The sequence below is a fragment of the Meles meles genome, chromosome 8 (assembly GCF_922984935.1).
Source record: "Meles meles chromosome 8, mMelMel3.1 paternal haplotype, whole genome shotgun sequence".
Taxonomy (NCBI): Eukaryota; Metazoa; Chordata; class Mammalia; order Carnivora; family Mustelidae; genus Meles; species Meles meles.
This window is the reverse complement of record NC_060073.1, coordinates 69,869,380-69,892,332: the sequence shown is the minus strand read 5'-3', so window position 1 is coordinate 69,892,332 and position 22,953 is coordinate 69,869,380. Positions and strand designations below refer to the sequence as shown.

General features: G+C 36.7%; 1 protein-coding gene across 3 annotated transcripts in view; it reads right to left on the bottom strand.

Annotated features, from left to right (window-relative positions):
• Positions 1-3,907: 3,907 nt before the first annotated feature.
• Positions 3,908-22,953, bottom strand: part of DDIAS (DNA damage induced apoptosis suppressor) — a 30,418-nt gene continuing 11,372 nt past the window's right edge. The window contains exons 3-7 of one of the 3 annotated variants that reach the window (XR_006820029.1): positions 17,611-17,772; positions 16,589-16,706; positions 12,954-15,491; positions 4,972-5,033; positions 3,908-4,034 (exon numbers count right to left, since the gene is read on the bottom strand). Coding sequence is in view for 2 of the 3 variants with exons in the window: in XM_046016502.1 (XP_045872458.1) it covers positions 12,990-15,491; positions 16,589-16,706; positions 17,611-17,772 (2,782 nt within the window). In the remaining variant the exon portion in view is untranslated. Of the gene's footprint in view, positions 4,035-4,961; positions 5,034-12,478; positions 15,492-16,588; positions 16,707-17,610; positions 17,773-22,953 lie in introns of those variants that run through there. The other 2 variants (XM_046016502.1, XM_046016501.1) reach the window with 2 other exon arrangements.

The following is a 22,953-nucleotide window of genomic DNA, read 5'->3' as shown; positions in this document are numbered from 1 at the left end:
TATTACTGAAATACCTCACAGTGCAATTTGAACCTCTTTCTTCTTGAGCCCATTCTCCATGGGAAGAAAAATGGGTTGATCCTATCTTTGTAAGGGACCATGTTTGCCATTTATTATTGCCCTTTGCCTCATTTTTTCCCTTTAACGACAGTCAGAAAAAGCTCATTAAGGTGATAATCATTATTCTCTTGGGGAGTGTCAGGCTAGGTATTTATAATTTCTTAGTTTCTTATTAGTATCAGATTTAGATCACAATTTCACTGTTGCTTAACTCTTCAATTATCCATTTATTTTTCTTCCTTATATACTTGATAACAAAGTGTGCTTCTGAAGAATTATTCCGGTTGTGTGGTTCTTGTTTTCTCCTCTTGGTAAAAATAGAGTCATGAATCCTAGTTTTGTCATCTGCTTTTAGAATTTCATTTCGTAGATGACGTATATTTGATGGACATAATTACCAACACCCAAATTTAGCAGGGTTTGTTTCCCTTTCTACATGTGCACTGTATTCTGAAATAAAAACTGGAGTACCAAATGCCTAATAAAGCAAAAAATCATGTACAGAATAACAAAAGAATCTGGTCTGTTAGGGTAATTTATCATTAGTTAGTTGAATGGTCCACAGCTTTGTTTAAGGTTATACAGTTATGCCTGGATTAAATAACAATAGCAAAACTTGATAAGCCCTCTGAAAAACAGCTGCTAAACATATTGCTTTCTGGAATGTAATCATTAGAAATACTCTCTCATTCTATACAATTGCAGAATGCTAGTGGAACTTTCTTGTAGGCTATTTGACATTGAATGTCAATTGATTTAAAACATTTTTTAATCCTCTTATTCCTTTAAGGCGTGTTGGGGCTTTCATGTCCCTTTTGTGGAAAATTTCAAAGGACTGGAATGCTGGCTTCTAATTTCTGCTCACTGAAGTGTCCTCTAGACATACCAGATGGTTGGAGCTCCTTTGATGATATGTAGGGAGCTACATAAATGTATTTATGTAAATACACTTACATAAATGTAAGTGTGTGAGTAAAGTTGCTGTTTTCAGCAACACACACACACACACACACACCTCCAAAAAAAACTCTGCTTAAAATTTCATATAATAAAGGATTAAGAAGAGATTTTTGATCATCTAAAAGGGAAAAAGTTGTGCCCCACATATATTGTTACAATACTTTAATGCATGACTTTTAGTGTAGGGATGAAATAAAATGTAAAATATATCATTCTGGAAGTCTTCTCAGCAGCTAGTTAAAATATTTAGAGAAGCTGTTTTATAAAGACTTAGAGAACCCCTGGATTCCCCCTCTTTCCTATCTCTTTCCTTTAAAACATGGACCTTTAACATACATGTAGTTTTAACAAACATGTTAATCATCAAATCTTATGAACTCAGTTATTAATATCTGGCTGGTTTTAAGCATAGGCTCAGTAATATCTGAATACACCAGTATATAAAATCTTAACTCTCTGCTTCAATACAAGCGTAATACTTGGTTTTAAATGTTAATATATAGTACACTGTATTGTCCCATGTATTCATGTATTTAGTTTGTTTAATAAAAAGCCTGTTAGGAATATAAGCCCATAATGACTTGAGTGCACTTAGCTGAAAACCTTCTATAAAAGGTGATTATATGAAAACTTCAATCCATATTAAAAAGGTGGGATCAGAAACAGGAAAGTGAACAAAAAAATTCTTCAATGAAGTCGCATCCCTCTTTTTAGAATAAAGACATAATTCACACAATTTATCCCTTTAATGTGTCCAATTTGGTGTTTTTAGTATTTTTTAAAAGTTCAACAACACTCACCACTATCTAACTCTAGAACATTTTCAGTATCCAAAAAATAAACTCTGTACTCATTAGCAATTACGTCTCCACCCTCCTCCCCCAGCATCTGGTAACCACTAAGCTACTTTCTGTTTCTATGGATTTGCCTATCTTGGACACTTCATATAATTATACAATATATGGGTTTTTTGTGTCTGACTTCTTTCACTTAGCATAATGTTTTCAGTTTTATGTTGTACCACAAATCAATATTCTTTTTAGGGCTAAGTATGTATATTCCACAATTTACTTGTCCATTCATCGGTTGATGAACACTTGGGTTGTTTCTGTTTGGGGGTTGTTATAAATAATGCTGCTATGGACATTTGTGTACAAGTTTTCTGTATGGTATATACTTTCACATCTCTCTTAAAAGCAATTAGTCTAATAAATCACTTGTGTTCACTTAAGCAGAACCTCTTAAAAATCCCACTTGGAGAATGCAATTTACAATCTTAGGTCGATTGGTCAATTAGGAGACCCCTGAATAATGCCTACATCTCAATAGGTCCGTAGGAATCTTTCTGTGAACCTACCATCTATATATGATAATCAATTTCATGAAGACTGCTTCAGTCTTGTAGAAATTGAGTTGTCATCGTATAATTTCTAAACTCCTCTGCATTGTTTCAAGGGATAGCTACAAACCATGTTGGAAGTACTCATTCAATCTTCTAGGATTCAATGAAGGAGCACTTTTAATATATACTTTCCTTTACATACTGACTGTCTTTAAAGTTTGGATTTTTCCATTTTTTTATTAATTATTTTTATTAACACATATTGTATTATTTGCCCCAGGGGGGATTTTTCCATCTTGAAAAAAGATTGTCAAATCGCCAAACCACCTGTCCATTGTAGCTTAAGTTTTAATTAAGAGATAATTCATACTGAGAGTAAAAGTAAAAAGAATGTATTTTGTGTGTAAAGGATGAATGTATTAATAACTTTTTATTTGTAAAATTTTTTTAAAAAGATGAATGGAAATTGCTTTCTCATGTACTTGTATATAAATAAACATTTCCTGTTGCCCACATGTGGAGTATCATATGCCATCCAAGTATGTAGAAGCAAATAAGCTTTTAAGTACAAGAATGTCCTTCAGCATGAGGTGGAATGTGCTCTGAATTTGGGCACCTGAGTTTATTCTTTAATCGGCTAACCTTGGACAAGTCATTTAACATTTTGCACCATAAATTTCTCCTTTGTAAAACAAGGGACTAGATTAAATAATTTTAAGGCCTTCTGATTATAATCCTAAATAAGACTATTCTGCTATATTCAGCATATGAAAGTTACATGCTAATTATTATTATTATTTTTTAAAGATTTTATTTATTTATTTGACAGAGAGAGATCACAAGCAGATAGAGAGGCAGGCAGAGAGAGAGGGAAGCAGGCTCCCTGCTGAGCAGAGAGGCTGATGTGGGACTCGATCCCAGGACCCCGAGATCATGACCTGAGCCAAAGGCAGCGGCTTAACCCACTGAGCCACCCAGGCGCCCCACATGCTAATTATTTCTAATGGTGAGAAAGATGCTTTATCTGAAGATGTAGTGGAAAGAGTATTACACTGAGAAGCAGAGGACAAATTCTAGTCCCAGTTCTGACATGGACAAGCTGTGTGATTTTGGGCTAATCATTTAATTTCAAGCCTTAATTTTCTCAACTACAAAATACACAGCAGATTAGATATCTTTAAGGTCCCTTCATCTAAAACACATTATATCGTTCTATATTCTTTAGAGACATCACTTAAGATCTTATCTTTCACGGGGCGCCTGGGTGGCTCAGTCGGTTAAAGCCTCTGCCTTCAGCTCAGGTCATAATCTCAGGGTCCTGGGATCGAGCCCCGCATTAGGCACTCTGCTCAGCGGAGAGCCTGTTTCCCCCTCTCTCTCTGCCTGCCTCTCTGCCTACTTGTGATCTCTGTCAAATAAATTAAAAAAAAAATCTTATCTTTCACAATTAGGAATGAAACTACTTACTCATGACCAATAAGGCATTCATTCATTCACCCATTTATTTATTCACAATTTATTAGCATATGCTATAGGGCAGGTACAGGAATCTGTCTCCCACCGTACTGCAGGAATCATGGACTTGTTCTTTTTCTTGAAATTCATCTCCTCTTCTTCTCCACTCCTTTCCTTTCATCCTCTGTGTTGGGACATGAACTTGCAAAAGGAGTGCCTTGGATTATGAGCCATGGAACATGGTAGAGTTAAAAGGATGATAGAACAATCAAACCTGATTTTGGGCTCCCTGACAAGTGTTCTGAACATAAGCAATCTATATAGCCTTACTTGACATTATCCTTTAGTGTTTATAAAGTATTGGGCTTTACAAAATCACTTACCATAATTTTATGTTATTCTCTAATTACAGCTTTTCTACAGTTGCTATGAGACCCTTATTTTTACTATTTTAGCACCTTCATTGAAAAGATGTTTTGTTGATATGACAATCTCCCATCATTCTAATATGACCTAGTATGCCGTAAGCTGCAAAGCTTGCTTGAGAGGCAAATACTATTAGCTAGAGGAGAAACTTTGACTCTTATGTGTTTTCATTCCATTTTGTTTTTTCCCCACTAAGGAAATTTGGACAAGTGATTTCACCTTGAACACTGTTTTTTTCCATTAGTTAAAGGGATAACTGCAAACTTGAATAAGATTTTAAAATACATACGTATGTATTTTATGAGGGTAACTATCCTTAGTTGACTCAATTATTCCACATCTGCTAACAGGCAGACTATACCTCATATGAACTATCTGTATACCCCAAAACACATCTGCAGCTGAGAGATGAAACTGGGAGCTATGTTTAAACCAGTCATGTGTTTGTGCTTTTGGCCAGGTGCTCACCTCTGAATATTTTTATAACTGAAATATCTTATTTCCTTTACTTACTTGCAGGAAACCAAATGTTATTAACATAAGACACCCTATCTAAAATTTTCATACTTGGAATTTATTCAGGTTTCCTAGAAAATAGTTATATTTTTCACATCTAGATAAAAATAAGCTTAAAGAAACAGACTAGTGTGACTTTGATCTTAGAGATGAAACTGCAAGAACTATATGTGGTCTTACATTCTACAAAGTTTAGGGATGCTCATATTCACATTTAATCCTCATGTTAACCTTGTGAAGTACTTTCTGCAGCTGAAGTAGAAAGTATACAAGTCTGGATGGAAGACAAAGGTTAAGACCCCAGTTTGAACATAGGAAGCATTCTAAACAAAAGGAATGTAAAATACGAAAGCTTTAGGTCAAAGTATCCGTATTACTCGGAGCAAGTTACTTAGCCTCTTTTTATCTTGTTTTCCTCATTATAAAATGAGCATCTCCATGCCGGTCTTCAATTATTTGACAAGCACCTACTATGTGCCAAGAAGTATTCTAGTCACTGAAACTAGAGCAGTGAACAAAATACAAAAGCTTATTTTTTTTTAAAAGATTTTATTTAAAAAATCTTTAAAAAAAAAAAGATTTTATTTATTTATTTGACAGAGATCACAAGTAAGCAGAGAGGCAGGCAGAGAGAGAGGAAGGGAAGCAGGCTCCCTGCTGAGCAAAGAGCCCGATGCGGGGCTCGATCCCAGAACCCTGGGATCATGACCCGAGCCGGAGGCAGAGGCTTTAAACCACTGAGCCACCCAGGTGCCCCCAAAAGCTTATTTTAATGGAAATTATAGCACAAAAAGAATAGAAAATAAAGAAATATATATAGTAATATCAAATGGTGATAATTACCGTGAAGAGAATAAACTAGGGCAAAGGAAAGAAGCAGTAATGGTGGAGGGTCACTCTTTTATACAAAGTGGTTAAGGAGAGGCCTCATCAATGTCATTCAAAAATAGAGCTTAGGAAGAGGGAACAGTGTGTTTATTTTGGTGAAATGTTGTAGGCAGAGGGAACAGAATGTATAAAGGCCTCAAGGTGAGAGAATTCCAGTATGGCTAAAACACAATGAATGAGTGAGGGCCAAGGGGAGATGAGGTTTGAGGGGAGTGTGATATGGATCATAGCAGTCCTCGGAAGGTTGAGTAGAATAGTGATTTGACTTATATTTTAACAGGACCACAGTGCTGCTGTGTTAACAGTAGATTATAAAAGGGTAAAGACAGAAGCAAGGAAAACTATTTGGAAGACGACTGGTATAAATCAGGTAAAAGAAGGTGACCTGGACCATAGGAGAGGTATGGAGATTGTGGGAAGGTTCATATTCTGGTTTTTCTTTAACTGAGGTATAACTGACATATAACATTAGTTTCAGGTAAACACAATATTTGATATGTATACATTGTGAAATGAACACCACGGTAAGTCTAGTTAATACTTAAATACACAGTTAACAATTTTTTTGGCGGTGATAAGAACTATGTAATTTTTTATTATAGAAAATATCAAACATAAAGTAGAAGAGTATAACGAACCTCCATGTACATACACATCACCCATCTTCAACAATCATCAGCTCATGGTCAATCTTGTCTCTTCTATATTCCCACTCATTTTCTCCATTCTGTATTATTTTGAGGCAGGGCCCATACATTATATAACTTCATCTAGAAATATTGCCGTATGAGCTTGACCTCACAACCCTGAGATCATGACCTGAGCTACCTGCATGAGTTCAAGAGAAATAGAAGAGAAAAAGGACAGTGACTATGGAATAAATTCTTAAGGAGTTTTTGCTGATAAGAGGAGTTGAGGAATGTGAGGCCAAAAAATTTTTATTTTTAAAGCAGGATGTATTAGTGCTGATGGAAATGATCATGGAATGATTCACGATATAGGAGTTAGACAGCACCTCAGAGATGTCCCTGAGTGCACGAGGAGAAGAACTGACTTTGAGTTATCACAAGACGCTTCATATAAATGAGGAGGAAATGCAGGGTCTCTGGGCACCTAGGTGTATGAGTGAGACAGAATGTGAGAGAACATGTAGAAGGCATACAAATGTTAGTTCTCTTCACTTGGGGATTTTTTTTTTTTTTAAAGATTTTATTTATTTGACACAGAGAGAGAGAGAGAGAGTGCATACAACCAGAGGGAGTGACAGAGGAAGAGGGAGACGGAGACTCTGCTGAGCAGGTAGCCTAATGCGGGCCCTAATCCCAGGACCCTGGGATCATGACCTGAATTGAAGGCAGATACTTAACCAACTGAGTCCCCCAGGTACCTTTTCTTTTCTTTCTTTCTTTTTCTTTTTCTTTTTTTTTTAAAAAGTTAATGCTAACAGCCTAGAGCCACAGACAGCTATTTTTACTAATTAATGGGTCACGGAGAACAGAATCAGGTAGCTTTAGAAAATTGGGAAAGCCAAAATGTAGGTGGAATACTCATACAGGTGGCACCTTAGTTAGGATTACTTGGCTATATATAATTAAAATAAGAAAGAAAGAATAAAGAAGACAAGGTTTCCTTTTCTCATGTGAAAGGAGTCTAGAGGTTGACAGCCTGGGACTAGTTCTGTGGTTTCATGGTGTTGTCAGTGGAGTATCTCTCAACTCTGGCCTCTAATTTTAAGACAACGTATTGTGCAAGATGGTTGCTAAAGCCTTCATCTTCATGTCTCTGTCCCAGCAATGGGAAAGAAGGAAGAAGGGCTTGATCTCTTCATTCCATGGAGACTTCTTGGAAGTTCCATGCAACACATCTATTTATAGCTCTCTGTCCAGAACTTGGCCTACAAGGAAGGCTGAGACACAGACTTTCAATAGAGCGTACTGATCCCTTAGTAAAACATGGGTTTTATTACAAAGGAGGAAGCAGAGAACTGTATCAGGGTAGACCTTAGCACTTGTGGAAAGAGCATGGTTTTATAGATAAAACTCCTGTTTGAACTCTAGCTCTACCATATACTGATTATGACCTTGAACAAGTTGTTTTTTCTCTCCTCTAAAACTGAGCCAATACCACCCATTATATGCTATTCTGAAGATTAAATGAATAATTCAAGTAATGTGCCACAGTGTTCGGCATATAATAAATGATACTATCATGAAATAAAAAATTAGCCAACTAGCAGGCCTCTAAGAGATACAGTCTTAGTCTTTTCAGGCCACTTTAACAAAATACCACAGACTGAGTGGTGTATAAACATCAAGAATTAAAGATTTTATTTTTAAGTAATCTCTGCAGCTAACATGGGGCTCGAACCCACAACCCCAAGATCAAGAGTCACATGATCTGGCAACTGAGCCAGCCAGGTGCCTCAACACCAGAAATTTATTTCTCACAGTTCTGGAGACTGGAAAGTGCCTGTAGGTGCCTGGAGATACAATATCTGGTGAGGCCGTTTCCTGGTTCATAGACCGCTGTCTTTTTACTGCAGCATGACAGGAGTAAGGGAGCTCTCTGTGATCTTTTTTATAAGATCACTAATCCCATTTATGAGGTCTCTACTCTCCTGACCTCATCACTTCCTCAAAGCCCCACCTCCAAATACCATCATATTGGGGATTAGGTTTCAACATATGAATTGAGTATTAAGTATTAAGGGCACCTGTTGTGATGAGCATTGGGAATTATATGCAACTAATGAATTGTTTAATACAACATAAAAAACTAATGCTGGCTAACAACATAATTAAAAAAATAAAAATATCACAAATTAAAAAAAAAGAAACCTAATTCAATCTATAGCAGATATTGTAGAGTTCAGGTTGATTGGCTGCTATTATAGGTTTAATGTTACAGGAACTGGATCAACTTCAAGGAGAATTGGAACACTCTGTCAAAGGCATTTGTTGAATCCAGTTAACTTTATCATATCTATTCAGTTTGTTCACATTAATATCTATTCAAATGCTTTCTTAATCTCTTCATCTGATACCAGCCAAACTGCAAACCCTGAGATGTATAACCTGGTTAAGACCTGCAAAAATAGGATTATTTTGCCAAACACACGTACCTCATATTTAGATCTCCAAAGTGGGAAAATGCTTCTCCAGCCATTCATTTTTGGATCTCTTTTCTAGCTATCTTGGATATCACTAAACTCAACCTAATATGAATGTGTGAAAATGGCTTTAGCAAGCAAGCAAATAAACACAAACTGAGTTTTCCACCAACAGAATTTCAACTAAAGAAATTCTGAGGGATAGATTTCAGACCAAAGAAGAGTGACAGTGCAAGATATAAGATAAAGAGCAAAGAGAAAGGTAAATATATACGTAAACCCAAAAACAAAACACAAATAAAGAACTGTATAAGCTAGTATCTGATAGAGTAAAAAAATGAAGAATTCAAATTCATGAAAATTTAAGAGAAGGGTAAATGGATTGAAAATGACTTAAGGTCTTTGGGAAAGAATTATAAGCACTGATTAGCTTTATACTTTGATAAACTAAGGGTGCATGGTATAATTCCTAGGGCAAAACCAAAAAGAAATAGCATTTAATTTCCAAACCTAGGGGAAAAATAGGAATGATTAAAAAAATAATAATAATAAAATAAAACAACAACAACAACAAAACCCCCACAACAACCAGGAAAGAAAGGAGAAGGAAACAAACAATGAACCAGCACAGGAAGTATGAAAGAAGATAAACCCAAACATATTTTAGTTACATTGCTAATGGACTAAATGTTCAGTTAGAGGACAAAGATTCTCAGATTGGACAACAGCACAAATCCAAACAAGAGTTTTATAGGAAACACACCTAAGACCTAAAGATACTGGAAGATCAAAAAAGAAATGGAAAACAAAACAAACAAAACCCCCAACCTCTTGCAAATACTAACCAAAACAAAGCTAATGTAGTATAGTTATAACAAGTTATTAGCCCATAAAAGCACTCATGGTGGGGTGCCTGGCTGGCTGTCCAAAGAGCATGCAACTGGTGATCTTTGGGGCAGTGGATTCAAGTCCCATGTTGGGTGTAGAGATTATTTATTTTATAGACTTTATTTGACAGAGACACAGTGAGAGAGGGAACACAAACAGGGGGAGTGGGAGAGGGAGAACCAGGCTTCCTGCCTGATGCAGGGCTCGATCCCTGTATCACGACCTGAGCAGAAGGCAGACATCCAATGACAAAGCCACCCAGATGCCCCTAGAGATTACTTTTAAAAAAAAAAAAAAAAAAAAGCATTCATGATGATGAGATGAGTTTTTCAAAATGGACTTTTCAGTCTATCAGGAAGATACAGAATTGAATTTGTGCCTAAAAATGCAGTCTCAAAAAGGAACAAAAACCAAAACCTGACTAAAGTGTAAAACACATTCACAATCATAGAGGGAGATTAAAAAATACCTCCTTTGGGGCGCCTGGGTGGCTCAGAGGGTTTACCCTCTGCCTTCAGCTCAGGTCACGGTCTCAGCGTCCTGGGATTGAGCCCCGCATCGGGCTCTCTGCTCAGCGGGGAGCCTGCTTCTCCCTCTCTCTCTGCCTACTTGTGATCTCTGTGTCAAATGAATAAAATCTTAAAAAAAATTAAAAATAAAAATACCTCCTTCAATAATTGATAGAATGGGGAAAAATCAGTACAAATAATTTGAACATGATTAACATATCTAATATATAGACACAAAATATTGTGTCCAATAACTGCAGAATACATGTTCTTCTCAACCATACATGGAACTTCCACAAAAACTGACCATACATGAGGCCACAAAACAACTCTTAACAAATTTCAAAGGACTGAAATAATATAGTGTAAGTCTTCTGACCACAATGTAATTTAGGTAGAAGTCATTCATAAAGAGATAACCAAAAAAAAGCCTTATGCTTAAAAACTAAGAAACACATTTGTAAATAACTCATAGGTCAAAGAAACCACATGGAAAGTATTAAACATTTTGAACTGAGTAACAAAAACACTAACATACAAGTGTGATCTCAGGAGAAAGTCTAGATAGACAGACTTCAGATTAAATACCCTATGGGTGATAACCATAGATAAGTGGATGAATTCAATCACAGAGTACATGCAGAAGTGCCAATAACAGAACACTGACAGGCACCAACTTTTAAAGTGTAGGCAAATAAAAAGGCAAAAAGACTTTTTTAGGGGAGATAATCAGACAATATTTCCGAGACTCCAGTAAACAGGGATCCTACCCCAGCACCCATGCTTCAGAGAGCCTTCCTCAAGATTTTCGAAGTTCTCCATTTCTGGGACTAATAAGCAAGGTACCCTGAGCCCAGATCGGGTCCCACATGAGATCTCGCTGCAGGAAGTACCTCTTAAAATTTTCTAAGTTTCACTTTGGTGCCTGGCATAGGTACCATTTCTCCCTTTGAGGTATTCTCCAATCCTCTAACTCAGGCTGGGTGTGCAGCACATGCCCAGAGGAGTGCAAGAATGGTGCTTTGTTTAGGTGATTCCTATTGGGACAAATGAATTATAGGTTCTGGGCTACCAAATGTCACCACTGATCCTTAGGATTGAGGTGTGTGTGTGTGTGTGTGTGTGTGTGTGTGTGTGTGTGCATGCACGCGCCTATGCATGGGGTCTTACCTGTTTCAACTGGTGCTGTCTCTAGTCTGTAGACCCCAGGCTTGTGAGGCTGGTGGCAGTTGTTCTTTACCCTGTTCACCTCTTCCATTGGCACTAGGGAGATCACCTTATCCCTTTGCAGGTTCTGCACCTTGTGCCAGGCCAGGCCCTTCTCATCTGAGGCCTTTTAAGACTGTTGCTCCACAATGCCAATCGTCCCTTCTAACCCACAGTGTCCTCTCATTTCAGTTGATAATGACACTATGCTCTCCACGTCTTTAAGGAAACTCAGGTTTAAGTATTTGGGAGTGAAATGTCTTATCTGTAGCTTACCTTCAAACAGTTCATCAAAAACAACTATATATCTATACAGATACAGTAAAAGCAAATACACACATACCCAAAAGGCAAAGTGTTAAAAATGATTCAAGCTAAGTTGTATGTATAGATGTTGTATCATTGCACTATTCTTCCAACTTTTCTGTGTTTGTAAATTCTCAAAATAAAAAGTTGGAGAGGGGGGAGAGAGCCAAAAAGTCAATACTAAGAAAGCAAAGATGGGTATAATAATCAACAGCTCAAAAAGAAAGATTAGCACTACACAAAAGATGTGCATCACTTTCCGAGATTAAAGAAGCTGTGGATGAGTACAGACCAGTGGGTAGCTATGGGTGTGGGTAGCTGAGGGAATAACCAGTGATCTCAATCTTCTCCATGATGCATGAGGCAAGGAGAGTACTCTAGGTTGGAGGTATGAAGAGGGAGGATTTGGAATAGCTGCTGTGGCAAATGCCAAAAAGACCTGTAAGATTTCATATTTTACATAGGTAAAAGATTTCACAGGATGCAGCTTAGATGCTGCTAAGGAGAGTCTAGAAACTACTCATTTTTGCTCCTCTAAGCCTTTCAAGCTTATCTTTCACAAAACTTACCAGATGTTTACTAATTGTTTGTTTACACTAATAGACCATGAGTTTCTTGAAGGAATGGGCTTGACTTTCATTTTTGAGTTCCTAGCACCTAGCCTAGTGCCTGGCATGCAGTAACCATTCAATAAATATTTATCAAATAAAAAATGACTGTTTCACTTTTAACTCTAAACAGTAACTTTTTATTGATCTTATCCCCAACCCATATATGTTGATTAGTTAATTCTTTACCATGCTCCCATAACAACATAAATGTTTTAGTACCCATTTAAAACCTCTATCATTGCATTTACTGCATTGTACTGAAATTGTCTATGTCTCTTACCCAGGAGACTAAAATTTTTTGAGATTACTGATCTCGTAGCTTTGTATCACAAATGCAGCACTGTAGTTGGCCCTAATACATAGCAGGCATTTTCTGAGCTGGGCAGAACAATTATGACTTTAAGTTTTGGTTTGCAAAAGCTTTATTTCTGAATGTACATGTGGTCTTAACAAATACTTTTAATAAGCAAAATTAACAGTATCACTAAAAGACAATCAACAATAAGATAAAGTGCCAAAGTATGTGAACGAGTGTAGTCTGGATAAAACAGTGGGAAAAACAATGGCTTTACATTTTAAAAAGCACCAAAAAACCCATTTTCTATTTACTTCTGAGTTTTCAAAATTCAAGACTGCTTTCTATGCTACAGCAGGCAAAAATTTCCAAACAGACTTACCTTTAAAAGCTTAGCAGCTGGCTCCAGGTTGACTTTCTATGAAAATAATTCAGGAGACCAACTGTTTTTATTCTCAGGCACAGAAGGTGGGCAATTTTCTGAAAATGGAAAGGAACGCTGGACTTCTGAACAGGAATTAAGTCCAAAAACTGACTCTTTGGAAAGCCAGCCTGAACTTGTTCTTCGTTTGACACATTTCAGTTTCTTTCTCAGTAATTCTTTTTGATCAGTAGAATCACAGGCAGCAGAGCATTTCCTTAGACCCATGGCTTGCAGTTCAAGCATCTCTCTAGGAAATACTTTTTTTGTGGTAGGAGGGACCCATTCATTATCAGTTTCAGGACACTCAGCAACAGGACTATTGAGAACCTCTGGTTGTGTAATACCAGATTTAATAGGGCTTCTGAATTTCTGGCTGGGTGTCTTTATGTTGTTTGGACACCTACACGTCGCTTGGTGTGCATCATTTTCAGAGGAAATCCTTCTTTTTTTATAGTTAACATCAAGATCCGAATAAAAGACAAGTAAATTTTTGAAAGCTCCTTTTATCCCATGAGCTCTTGTTTGGTGGAATCCTGCGACTGGAGTTGACTGTGAACATGGAACAAAGTCTTGACAATCTTCAAAATCATATTCTGAATCTGCCTGAAAATGAGGTGGAGAAGCACATGTTCTTGGACACACAGAGGGAGATATGCTTTGCAAAGTTAACTTCTGTGAAAACTGGCTGGAATTCTCAGGAAGTGATCTCAGTGAGAAATCTGATTCTGTGTGATGACTTTCTGCCGAAGATTTTCCCCACTGTAACAAAATGTCCTGTGACTTTTTAGTAATTTCTGTTGTAATGTCCATTTCTTTAGCACTATCATCAAAGAGATCAGCAGAAGCATTGTAGCTAAGACCTTCATGACCAGTAGAATAGTTCTGTGTTAAGTTATTGTTGATATGTCCACAAGGCATTTCTTTCAGTGTACTTGTACTTTTTGGACTACTGCAAAGTGCTTCTAAAGGATATGTAAGCTTTCTGCAGATTGTGAAACTGTCGCCTTGGTTCTTTGGCCACCTATAATGTTGTTTATTTTCTAAGTTGCAAAAGTCAGAAACATTACATCTTCTTGAACACAAAGTTACCAACTTTTCACTCATTTCTGAAAATGATTTTTCTCCACATCTTCTGAAATATTTTCTATATAAGCAACTGTCACTCTCTGAAGTATGGCACTGAAGTGAAATTTCAGCCCTATGTGGTAGAATGCTGGTAGACTTAAGAGTACCTGTTATTTCTAAACCTTCTGAAGATGGAAACAGAGCTGACTGACGAGAATTTGGTGGAAAATATTCAGGAATATCACTTCCATTACTACTTATAGAGACGGCCTCTGATGTGTTATTTGACTGTGACTCCTTCTGAACACTAGGACTTGGATTTGCTTCACGGTTGGAAAGGAAGTTATCTTTGCTACAGCTTGCTTTGATGGTTTCTTGAGATGATCTTAAAGCTATAGCTGGTATATGGACGGTTCCAGTAGTTGTCTGGGAAGTCACAGATAACCTGTTGTGGTCTGCATGTAATCTATCGATGTCTTTATCTAGAAGACATTTCCTACTACTGGCATCTGTCTGGGTTATAGCAATTTCACTTTCAATAATTGCCAGAAACTCATTTAGGCTTTCAGAGAATGGCAGATCATCCCAAATCTCAGCGTCAGAGTCCTGGGAGCCACCAGTTACCTCTTCAAGTCTGAGTGATGAAGGTGGACAACATGTAGATCTCTCCTGAAGGCTATTGGGGTTATCTAAATCATGATACTGGTGACATGTGGGTTCACGTGGGGAATACCTATTTTTAATATCCACTGCACTGTGGAAGGATTTTTTATTACCTGACTCAGGGGGCTCTTGCATTTTCAAAGGGAAAAAATTAGGGTCGGTAACTCTGCTTTCATGACTGCTATGGACTGTGGTGGGTTGATAAGCTTGTAAGCCAAGCTCTTCATCCAACTTCTGTGCTGTACTCTTTTTATCCATGTATGAAACAAGGCTCCAAGAACCCTGAAAGGCATCATGGCAGCTATTATTAGAAGCAGTGACCTCTGTAAAAGAGATGTACTTTCTGTTTTGGTGAAGAGTACCAATGGCCTTGCTTTGTTCTGAAGCTGAAAAATCATCATTTGTTAGGTGTGAAAGAGTGGAAGTGAGTTCAAGTGATGCCTGCCAGAATCTTGAAAAATTACCTCTGCTATGGGACTTGAAAAAACAAGAACTGCTGTCAGGGTCACAGAGGTTGCTGAGATCACTATTTGTGTGTTCTGAAGCAAGTAAGTGGCTACTTGATGCCTGGGTGCCACCATCAAGTTTCCTGAAATCAGAAATCTGCAAAAGCTGATGGAAGTAGTCAATGACAGTGAAGCTGGCAACACCTGGGTCTGGTAGAACAATCTGGCAAGCTACTAATGCTTTAACTTCTCTCCTGTGGTTAGAGCATATCTTTAAGAAGTTATTAGAATCTGAACCTTGTCCATCTCGGTTTCCAAAATTCTGTGAAAGTAGTAAATGAATTTATATGAGAACAAAGATCTCTTCTTTTGAAAAGTGAAATAGAGACTTAACAGATTAAAATAGACACAGTTATAACTTCTACCCCATAATTTCAATTCCTATAGTGTTTTAGGCAGAGTAGCATAAATAACAGAAATAAACCTTGGAGTAAAGAGACTGGTTCTAACATTTACTAGTGTTGGGGCTTTGGACAAATTATTTAACTTCTCTGAACACTAGTTCTCTCATGTATAAAATAAAGATAAATATGCAGGACTATTATATTATCAGTAACACAAGGAAAACTGCAGTGCCAAGCAAACAGTAGTGGCTCAATAGTACCTACTATTATATTTCTCATTAGACTCCGGAAACTTTGAATGTTTAGGGAAAAGTTCTCACTCATTAAAAATCAGAAAAGAACAAAAAACCATCTAAGATTTTAACAACAACAACAAAAAGCTCAGTGGCTCCTGATTTCACTGTTACTTTGATTTTTTTCTCAGTGTTTAGCTGTGGAATGCTCTATTCCCTCTTTTGAAACCTGGATTCAAGTGTGGGCAAAATTTCTATTTGTTCCCTTTAGCATAGATGAGACAGAAAACGATTATTCCTACAGAGTCAGAATATTCTTATAACTTCTACAATCACTTTTGTAATTATTTAAGACCATTCTTCCCACCTATTCTTAGAGTAACAAATACTCAGATACTATCTTTTCCATGTTAGTTCTCTCCTCCTTTTACAGATGATAGAATCAAACCAATAAAGAGTTAAGTTTTACTACAGAATTTAAACAAATTTTGGAGAGTGAAATAAACATCAAATATCAAAACAAAATATCTAACTATTCTGACTTAACAATTAATTTACATTTTTAAAGCTCTGAAAGCATCTGAACTGGGCTCTTCTGACTCGAAAGAGGAAGCTGTCACACATGGTGTTCTAACAGATCGCGGTTAGCCTATTTTTACAGTTTAAAGTGCTTCTACAGACTCTTACATGTATGACTCCTCAAGACTATTCAGAAAATTCAAATTATTTTATTACAATGAAAATGTTAACAGAATACTAAAAAGAAAGCTAGTCTCAATTACCGTCACTCCAAAAATAAAGCTTTGTCCAACAAAGCAAATTTCGGCTGCTTCAGTTAATAGGTTCCGAATGGCATCATTGTCCAGTGTTTCTGAAATTTCATTAGGATCCTGAATGTACCTTGATTGGAAAGAAAATTAAAAATGTGAAGACAAAAGCTTTGAACTTTTAACTTGCCATAAAAAAAATACAATTAGTTTGAAAATGCAGCATAAACCTTTTGAGTGACATATAGGAAAAAAAAAAAAGATTTTAAAAGGTAGGCATTTTGCTCCCTCTAGTTTCCCATAGCTTACAAAGTGAAAAATGATCAAGCCTGTATAAAGTGGATCCCTTCCTAGTAATCAAGCCCAGCATTTATTTGAAAAGCAGCAGTAGGAATAGTAGTGGGATCTCTAGCCCTCAAAGCAGAGGAAGTCTTTCTTCTTTTGATTAATCCAGTTTGTTCTCAACTACAAGGAAATGGACAGAGATTATCTTCTGGCAAGTGAGAGAGTATTCTCAAGAGTAGGAGATGGAAGGGAAGAAAAAGCTTTAATCGCTTGTATCATCCTTACATCTCAGGACATCTCAATAGGTCAAGCTATGCAGATGATGTTGCAGTGCAAGTGAACAAAATGACAAATTTTCAACCTCTGATATGCAAATATTCCCTCAACGGCTTCTTCTATTTTAAGGGACTTTAGCTACTTGAATGCTAACCTCAGTCTGGATAATCCTTTAGTTTGAAACAATTTTACTTTTTTATCTTATATTCCTCTAATATGGATTAGAATATTGTAAACTAATATTTCTATGACAGCTAAATTTCCCTGGAAAAAAGGAGCCTAGCTTAACATTGTCATAATATGTAATGAGGAAATAAATACCTTTCTATTTATTTGATCATCTTTTAAAGGAACTGATAATCTCAGGTCAAGTGATTATCTTTCAACTAAATGCGTATTACCTTAAAAACATGTATCTTCAAATTCTACTGATATACTAAAAGAGTAGCTAAGGAAAAAAAATACTTTAGACTTACCTGTGCAAATCAGTGGCTGTAAGACCAAAAAATGCATCTAAGCAGCTTCCAAATACAGTAATGACAAATAATTTGTTAGATTCTGCAACTTTTAAGGAAAGTTTGTACCTATAACTGGCATTTTCAGCTTTACCAGTAGAGCCACATTTTGGACAATGAGACCTGGAAGAGTGGAGGTAAAAAAAAAAAGTACAGATGTTCACTATTTTTTCTTTCTTTTTTTTTTTTTTAACTATGGAAAACAAATCTAGAAAAGTAAAGATTAAAAATAATATTTTGTGTACAAATGTACTTATATAACTCATATTCTTAAACAATTTCAGATCAGGATCTTTTCAACTTCTCTATTCATGAGAACTACTTTTCCTGACTTAAAGTAAGTAGCACAAAATTGATAGAAAACTGAAGGAGTGCCTGGCTGGCTCAGTTGGTAGAGCATGCAACTCTAGATCTCATGGTAGTGAGATTGAGCCCCACAATGGGCGTGGAGCTTACTTAAAAAAAGGAAAAATAAAACCTGTGTGCATGAGAGAAGGAGAGAGAAAAGAAGAGGGAGAGGGAGGGAGAAAAAGAGAAAGAGTAAGGCAAGGAAAGGGGAGGTAGAAAGATATTCTTATTAGGTAGCTAAATTATCATTAACAAATTGAGGCATATTATAGTGTGGAATTGGGGTAGGGGCAAAGTAAACAATGAAATGAGGACCACACCAACAGAAGACCTGATGTATAATGTCTATCTTTTAAGAGAATAATATCTGTTAAGAGAATGATGAATAATCTTGAAACATTTAATAAATATTGATATACAAAGTACCTAGTTTTCTTTTTCTCACCAATATAAGAACAACCTGTACTTTCTTTAATTCTTTGGAATATGCTGAGAATTTATTACTTTACCAAAATTAGGTGTGAAACATTTTTAAAGTTGTTTTTAAGGCAATATATAACTATGGCCAAAGGCTTTCTTGGCAAAAACTACTGTGGTTAATTGTAACTCTACTGTTATGTACTACTGGTCTGGTCTTGGGATAGTTACAAATTACTTAAACCTTGATTTTCTAATCTGTAAAACAAAACAAAACAAAACAGGATTGAAGAATAAACTGTGACAAAGTGTAAGGAAGAAAATAAATAGGGGCACCTGGGTAGCTCAGTCAAGCAAGCATAGGACTCTTGATTTCAGCTCAAGTTATGATCTCTGGGTAGTGAGATCCAGCCCCAGGTCAGGCTTTAGGCTCAGCACAGCAGAGTCTATTTGAGATTTTCTCTTTTCCTCTCCCTATATCCCTCCCATCACTTGTGTGCACATGCTTGGTGCATACTCTCTCTCTCTTCTCAATAAACTCTTTAAGAAAAAAAAGAAAGTAAGGAAAAGATGTAGTGCAGATCTTGCCAAATTAATGTTGTCAGTCTGCTTCATCCTCATAATTATACTAAATACTGTGATGATTACTGTCATTTCTAGTGTTTCCACTCCTTTCTAGTCTTCTGCAATGTCTTTAACTCTGATAGCCATCTTTCATGTTCTTAATTTAGCAAACTGACCTTTTAATACATCTTATGGTAATGGTTAATCCTAGGATTTTATTCTTCATGACCCCAATGATCTGGCTTAAAAATGAAAGGCAAAATGCAAATAGAAAATAATGTTAGAGATAGTTGTATAATTTTGGTTACTGCCAGAAAGCCACCAGGGGGAGCCTAAAATCCATAGCTCACAAGGTGACTATTTTGAACAAAGGTTAATCCTTTGTGTAAATTACTGATTCACCATCACTAGATCTGTGCTAATTATTTTTTTGCTTTTGCTACACTGAAAATAGCTGCATGCCAATCCATTCATCTACCCTTACTCTTACGTTTTAATAATACATTCAGGTCTAATGTAAACCTCTCGGCCAATCTCAGAAAAATATGCATCAGCATTTTTGCAGTTTACAAACGTTTTTAAGCAGCCCAGGAATTTCTATGCATATTAAAGTTTAAAAACCTCTAATCTATTAGTCCATACTGACACTTATGTATTTTAATCCAGCTTTATTCCTCTTGGATTATACATATTTATTATGTTAAATATTACAATGATAATATAAATATATTAAAGTATATATAATTTAGTGTGTATATACATTAATACTAAAAACCTAGTTTTTGTTAGACTATCATTGGTCTTCTGCTTGCCAGATAGTTCATCATTAGCCTTACAGTTCTTACAGGTATCATAAGACATCACTGAAGGGAAATCCTTAGATTTGGGTCATAAAATTCACCTCGATTGCTCCATTTGTAAATACCTTGTTTAGTTTGTTAAAATAAAGATTCTGATTCATTAAGTTTGGGACAAGGCCCAAGATTCTGCATTTCAAATAAGCTTCCAGATGAGCTGATACAGCTGTCCTCAGATCACCTTTTGAGAAGCAAGGGTAGAGACAACACATTCAAATCAGTCCCCTGATTTAACTTCTAGAGGCAGTCCTATTTTCCAAAAACATCAGTTGTTAACAGAATAGCAGTCTTCAAATTTTTCAGTCTCAGGGTGGGGCAGGGAGCCGGGGACTCAAGGATCATGACCTGAGCCGAAGGCAGTCACTTAACCAACTGAGCCACCCAGGTACCCAGGCCCCTTTATATTCTTAAAATTGAGAACGCCAGAGAGCTTCTATGTGTCTAATTCTACCTATATTTTTAACTGAATATGAGATATTAATGAAAATAAGAAATTAAAATTGAGAAATCTAAAAAAATATTTATTAATCTACTCAAAAAATAGATCCATTGCATGGTTAACCAAAAAAAAAAAAAATCTTTATGAAAAATAACTATGTATTCCAAAATAAAAAAATTAGCATCAAGAGAAGGGCATTGTTTTATAGTTTGTAAATTTCTTTAAAGTCTGACTTAATAACTAATGCTGGATTCTCATATTTCCTTCTTTGCTCAATCTGTTTGTGAACTATACCTAAATAGTTCAGTCAGAACTCCCTTACCCGGGCTTCTTAAGCTCTGGGAAAGAGGGGGCAGTGATGTCATTTTGGACACAAACTCCACTGTTATTCTTTTTTTTTTTTTTTTTTTTAAAGGATTTTACTTATTTATATCACAGACAGAGATCACAAGTAGGTAGAGAAGCAGGCAGAGAGAGAGGAAGGGAAGCAGGCTCCCTGCCAAGCAGAGAGCCCGATGCGGGGCTCAATCCCAGGAATCCAAGATCACGACCCGAGCCAAAACCAGAGGCTCTAACCCACTGAGCCACCCAGGTGCCCCTCCACTGTTATTCTGAAGGTAATATAGTGGTTAGATAATACAGACAGCAGCCAAATTGTTTAGGGTTGAATATGTTTCTGCCACTAACTAGCTAGCTGTGTGATTTGGGGCATATTACTTAACTTTTCTAAGCTTTAATTTTCTCCTTTGAAGGCTGGCATTAATAGCATCACTCATAAGGCTGTTGTATTAAAAGATAAGCTTATAAAGCTCCCAGCATAGTGCTTAGCAAATGTTCAACATTCATTAATGTTATCTATTGTTATTACCAGGCCAAAGAGGCAATAATGGCAATATTGTTCAACGTATATTTTTGTTGCAGGTTTTCTTGATAAGAAATAACTTGGTAAAAAGCAAACAAAACAATTTAAAAAATATTTCATATGTGTTGACTACTGATTATGTATTACACAATGTTCTAAGCATTTTGTGTACATTAACTCATTAGGTCTTATAAAAACCCTATGACACAAATATTACCCTCCCCCTTTTGAAAGCCCAGATAATTCAAGTGACAGGGTTAGGAGTCTAGAGAATTATGCTTTTTAATCATCATGATATACTGCAGTAAGTATACTTTTTTAAATAATTTTTTAAGGTTTTATTTATTCATTTAACAAGAGGGAGAGTACAAAGCAGGGAGAGCAGCAGGCAGAGTGGGAGGGAAAAGCAAGCTCTCTGCTGAGCCAAGAGCCAGATGTGGGACTCAATCCCAGGACCCTGGGATCCCAACCTGAGTCAAACGCAGCCACTTAACATAACAAAATGAGCCACCCAGGAGTCCCTGCAGTAAGTATACTTAAAAACACTATCATAATGTCATTTATTCATTCACTTAACAAGTATTTTCTTTTTTTTTTTTTAAAGATTATTTATTTATTTCTTTGACAAAGAGAGAGAGATCACAAGTTGGGGGGGGTGGTTAGCAGGCTCCCTGCTGAGCAGAAAGTCTGATGCGGGGCTGGACCCCAGGACCCTGAGACCATGACCTGAGCTGAAGGCAGAGGTTTAACCCACTGAGCCACCCAGGCGCCCCTTCTGTGTATTTTCTATGAACTAGACCTTAGGGGTGGATGTTGAGGATTTAATGATGACTAACACAAACAGGGTGTTTTCTGAATTTACAAATGAATGCTTCTAGAATGGCTCAATAAAAGAACAGCGATAACTTACTAGAAGGATCTCTTCTCTTAGTCTAGATAGGGGCTGGAACCACTAATCCTTCCCCATTAAATGCTAACTTGACTATTTAAGAATATTGCTGGCACACTATTTTTACTTACTTACTACCAAGTACTTACTATATATTCTCTCCTCTAGGCAGAAAGAAAAGTATTCTTTTAAAAAAAAAAAAAATTTATGCTTACAAGTGGGGGGGAGGGGCAGAGGGAGAGAGAGAGTGTCAAGCAGACTCCATGCATGATCTGAGCCAAAACCAAGAGTTGGACACAACCTACTAAACCACTGAGGTGCCCCAAGTATTTTATTTATTTATTTATTTATTTATTTATGTGAAGAGAGAGAGAGAGAGGGAGAGAGAGAGAAAGGAGAAAGAGAACACACATGTGAGCACAAGCCGGGGGAGAGGCAGAGGGACAAGCAAAATCCCTGTTGACCATGGCGCTCACTGCAGGGCTCCATCCCAGGACTCTGAGATCATGACTTGAATCGAAGGCTGATACTTACCTGACTGAGCCACCCAGCCTCAGAAAGAAAGTATTCTTAAGGAATTCCAACCCTAATCCTGACTTATACTTTAAAAATCAAAGAACCTTAGACTTTCAGGTATAATTGGCCTGCATCTTAGCACCACAAATAAAGTATTGTGTGTCAAGCTGTTAAAAGGTACAGAGATTTCTCTAACAGTCCCTTTTCTGAAGGAATTTATTTATTTAAAAAAAAAATAATCTGGGTATGAAGTGAAAATAAATAAATAATAAGCAAACAAACAAACAAATCCTATACCATTCCAGGGATATCCCAGAAGTGGACTAAGTTTTTGCATCAGGATTGGATTTACTCTCAAGAAGGTATTTGTCTTCTCTAAAGCAGGTACTTAGCAAAGGCTTGGAGGTAACCT